This window comes from Stomoxys calcitrans, chromosome 1 (assembly GCF_963082655.1).
Source record: "Stomoxys calcitrans chromosome 1, idStoCalc2.1, whole genome shotgun sequence".
In the NCBI taxonomy this organism is placed as follows: domain Eukaryota; kingdom Metazoa; phylum Arthropoda; class Insecta; order Diptera; family Muscidae; genus Stomoxys; species Stomoxys calcitrans.
This window is the reverse complement of record NC_081552.1, coordinates 243539982-243544840: the sequence shown is the minus strand read 5'-3', so window position 1 is coordinate 243544840 and position 4859 is coordinate 243539982. Positions and strand designations below refer to the sequence as shown.

Here is a 4859-nt window from a genome sequence, read left to right as displayed (position 1 = left end):
AATAACTCGCCTCATTTCATGGTTGAATAATCGATAAAGGTACCAAAATATGCAACTGTTTTCAAGAATTGTGTATGGTTGTGATATGCACATTCATCTAGACGCATTTATTCTTGTATATGTCACTTAAATTCCCAAAAACGCAGTGTGAACGGACAGGATTTGTTTTTGGATTTGGTTAAATCCCTATAATAAAAATTTCAATGTAAACGTGCTATTTTGAATACCGATAGTGACCGCTCATATGACACGTCTTGTCGTTTAATGGCAGCTTTAGTTGAGTTTTTCATCTTTATTGTGTTCTCTCATATCCTTCTTCTTATTTCTCTAAAGAAAGAAGCAAAAATGTCAGATTTCTATTCGCTGCAACTTATAGCCATTTTTTTGCTGAGTACGACGAGTTATCTATCCCTTCCACTGTCTATAGTGGACATATGGTATGTTTTATTTTAGTACTACAAATCACGACAAATCGTCTCTTATTATCTGTTATTGCATGTAATCGATAACTTGCCAGCACAACTTTGCCCTAATATTTCATCAAGAACATCTGATTTGCACTGGAAAGTATTAAAATAAATCACCGCACTGATTTACCATACAAAAATTAATCCGCTTTCGATTTCTCGATTTCAGGGCTAATGTATCGATAAAAGTACTAAAAAATGCAACTGTTGTCAGGAATTGTGTATGTGTTTGTGTGATATGCAAGTACATGTATACGCAAGTGTTTCTCCATAGACGAGTAAATGTTTGTTAAGTCGTGAACGACGAATGAGCGAGCGAACATAGTGCAAAAAGTTATAAGAAAAGAAAAAATAAAGAAGTTAATAATATAACAATTTAGAGTATCAGAAAATTTCACAGTGATACAAGTGAAAATTTGAATTGGTAAAGTGAGTGCGTGTGTTTGTGTGTGTGCGACCGACCGATCAATCAACCAAGTTAAAAGGAAGAAAAATCTTCCAATAAGAAAAGGAAACGAAGGGTCATATAAAAAATTACTGTTAGGAGTTAGAAAAGAAAAATAAGACTAACTCCAAAAATAGCTAAAGAAACGACGAAACGAAAAAGTTAAAATTAAACCCATAAAATATTGCATGAAATAAAAAAATAATCCCAGTAATGGGAAAAGAAGCAATAACATTAACGGGAGTATGAATGTAAATTAAATCGATAAAAAAGACGTAAGACGAAGTGAACGAGAAATACAAGAAGAAAAAAAAATGTAAAAGTGTTAACAGCTAAACAGAACGGAAAATTCTCAAACATCATACAACAGTAACAAAAACATACACACACACAGGCAGGCAGGAGCCATTAGCCATCAGAGCACAGCACAGTTTAGCGCTCAACACATCAGTAGTGGCAGCAGAAGCAGCAGCAGCAGCAGGCAAGTGGGAATTAAGGAATATCTAATAAGCTTGCTCGCGTAAAGTGATTTCTAACAAACTACAATACTGTCGTTCGCGACGGACGAAACAAAAGAATCAGCCAGCGCAAAGACGTGGAGTGAGCAAAAGAGAGCGCGTAAATATAGCCAGAGGGGCAAGCAGGGCCAGTGAAAGGGCACACACACACGGTCAAAATGCCGTTGTTTGGCAAAAAGGATTCGGCCAAAAAGACCAAGTCAAAGGATTTTTGCAAAGAACTCAATAAAACTATACCCATAGAGGATAAATACAATCTCCATGGTCTACTGGGTACGGGAGCCTTCTCAGAGGTGCGGCTAGCCGAGAGCAAGGATAATCCGGGCCAACATTTTGCCGTCAAGATAATCGATAAGAAGGCTTTGAAGGGCAAAGAGGAGTCATTGGAGAATGAAATCCGAGTGCTGAGGCGCTTCAGTGCCAATCATCACAACAATGACACAGCGGCCGAGTCCCGAACAGGTGAACGCTTGACCCATCCCAATATTGTGCAATTGTACGAGACCTATGAAGATAAATCAAAAATCTATTTGGTTATGGAATTGGTAACAGGCGGCGAGCTATTCGATCGCATTGTCGAGAAGGGCTCCTACACAGAGAAAGATGCCTCCGATTTGATTCGACAGATCCTCGAGGCCGTCGACTACATGCATGAGCAGGGTGTAGTACATCGAGATTTAAAGCCGGAAAATTTACTCTTCTACAGCCCCGATGATGACAGCAAGATAATGATAAGTGATTTTGGCCTTTCGAAAATGGAAGATTCGGGCATAATGGCAACCGCCTGTGGCACACCAGGATATGTGGCGCCTGAGGTCTTGGCACAGCGACCCTATGGCAAGGCCGTGGATATTTGGAGTATAGGTGTCATTTCGTACATCCTCTTGTGCGGCTATCCTCCATTCTATGATGAGAACGATGCCAATCTCTTTGCCCAGATACTTAAGGGTGAATTTGAATTTGACTCACCCTATTGGGATGACATCAGCGATTCCGCCAAAGATTTCATACGTCATCTCATGTGTGTGTCGGTCGAAAAGCGTTTCACCTGCAAGCAAGCCCTGGCTCATCCCTGGATTTCGGGCAATGCCGCTGGCAACAAGAATATCCATGCAACGGTTTCAGAACAGCTCAAGAAGAACTTTGCCAAATCACGATGGAAGCAAGCCTATCTGGCAGCCACAGTCATACGGCAAATGCAGCGTATGGCTTTGAACAGCAGTAACGAAAGTAAATCAAATTTACTTAAGGACACCAAATTGTCGCAAGACAGTTTGGCAGTTGGCAGCACAGCGGTGAGTGGCGGCAGCGGCAGTGGCAGTGATGTCGAAATGTCCCACAATGCCAGCAGTTCGGGGAATCTTTTAGGCAAGACGCCACCACCCAGCAACACCTTGTCATCGAATGCAGAGTTTCAAAACCAAAGAATCTCATCGTCAACGTCGTCGTCGTCCTCAAATGCAGCCGCCATCTCCTGCCATAATGGCAGTAAACAATCAAACAAGTAAATATACCTACCAGCAAACAGAAACAGAAACAAAAAAACAAAAAACGCAAAAACTTCTTAAGCCGATAAAACTGCAGCACATTTAAGCAACAATTTAAGTAAGCAAAAAAGGTGATGTCAACAAAATATTATTACTTACATACATACATACAACTACATTTAATATATACAACAACTTACAACATACACGCATACTTACATATATACAATACATACTATAACTACTATTATGATTATGATTATAATTACTATTATTATAATTTAGGATTGAATGAAAAATAAGTCAAATCGAATCAGTAACTGCACTTATATACATATACTTACTTATTATATATATATACACATATATTTTGAATTCTAAAACAAAATCAAGAAACAGTTTTTTAACAACAACTTAAAAAAAATCAAATTCTTATATTAAGGGCTTAAATGAAAACAAAAACTCAACTAAAATTAAACAAAAAAAAAAATGAACTAAAACCGCATTGAAAATCAGGGTTAGGATTTTGTTTTTTTGTATTTTTTTTATTATCGATAAATTTAATTTAAGTAAGAAATCATAGTGTATATGAAAGAATTAATTCCGTCTAGGGTTTCTATAGAATTATTGTTAGTCGTTTTTTTAGTAACGTATTTTTTAATATTTATCTGCTGGCTTCAGAATTGGCTTTAAAAACCATATGTTTATGGTATCAGATGACAGTTTTAGTTTCTTTTTTTTTCATTTTGCCATAGGAGATTTGTTTTTTACTTAACTGCTAACCGAAATATATTGAGAGGCCGTACTTCATACATGTTAAGAACATTTTCATAATATTTTTAATTATGCATAATAGGTCTGTGCGCGTACTTTTCCAGTAAAAATTTGCTAGAGGGTAAGAGCTATTTTACCCTTTTTAATAAATTTGCAAGCAAAAGTACGCGAACGACTTCCAGTGAAAGTTGGCAGAAAAACAGCTGATTTTTGTTTTGGGACGTTTTTATTCGCTTGTTTGAAAAACAATTTTTTTTTAAATAAAATATGCTGGCGATACTTTTGAGGTATTTTCCTTAGATAAACGTCAATTTAGACTAGAAGGAGAGCCATTCGTATATCCGTGATCAGCCATCACAAATTACCTCGTATATCTTTTGAGGTATTTTCCTTAGATAAACGTCAATTTAGACTAGAAGGGGAGCCATTCGTATATCCGTAATCAGCCATCACAAATTACCGTGCGATCCCATGGCAGCTGGTTGTACGTACCGCATTGGCCCGATGGAGTCTTTCAGTGTACAACACACTGCTACAACAACCGTGCACGAAGCTACGAATGCAAGCGTTGCGCCAAGTCGCGCAAGCGCTATTTCCAGACAGAATCTCTACACTGGTGCTGAAAAATCTGGATCTGCCTGGAGTCGATTACCTTACAACTGTCCTCAGCTTATCTGAACACTATTATAGTACCCGATGTTTGAAAGATGGGCAGTCTGATCCGGCTACAGAAAGCTGAAAAGGACACGAGCAAGGGGGAGTCGTACAGACCGATCTCCATTATCTCATCAGTAGCCGAGACGCATGAAGGACTACTGCTGCCGCTCCTCTCGTAGGACAATTTCCATACGCCGAGCATCAGCATGAATTTCGAAGGCTGCATAGGACTACAACTGCCTTTAATAATTACCAATAAACAATTTTTTCTTACCTCTGCCTTTTTGATCCATTTTGGTGTTAGCTCATGTAATGGCTGCTTTTCATAAAACAGCTGACCTTTACAAAACATCTGTTCAAGGTTGCAAATTTCTGTTGGCAAAAAAAAGTCCCACTAGAAATTTGCAGGTTCTCTATTTTTGAACTGTCAACATTTGCTCTCTCTCTCGCGCCCTCTTTTGCTGGCAAATAAAGTACGCGAACGACTTCCAGTAAACATTTGTGCAAATTT

General features: G+C 38.3%; 1 protein-coding gene across 1 annotated transcript; it reads left to right on the top strand.

Annotated features, from left to right (window-relative positions):
- The first annotated feature begins 744 nt into the window (after positions 1-744).
- Positions 745-3243, top strand: LOC106094387 (calcium/calmodulin-dependent protein kinase type 1). The gene has a single exon (XM_013261599.2). The coding sequence runs from the start codon at positions 1589-1591 to the stop codon at positions 2936-2938; it is 1350 nt and encodes a 449-aa protein (XP_013117053.1). The 5' UTR covers positions 745-1588; the 3' UTR covers positions 2939-3243.
- The last annotated feature ends 1616 nt before the right edge of the window (positions 3244-4859 follow it).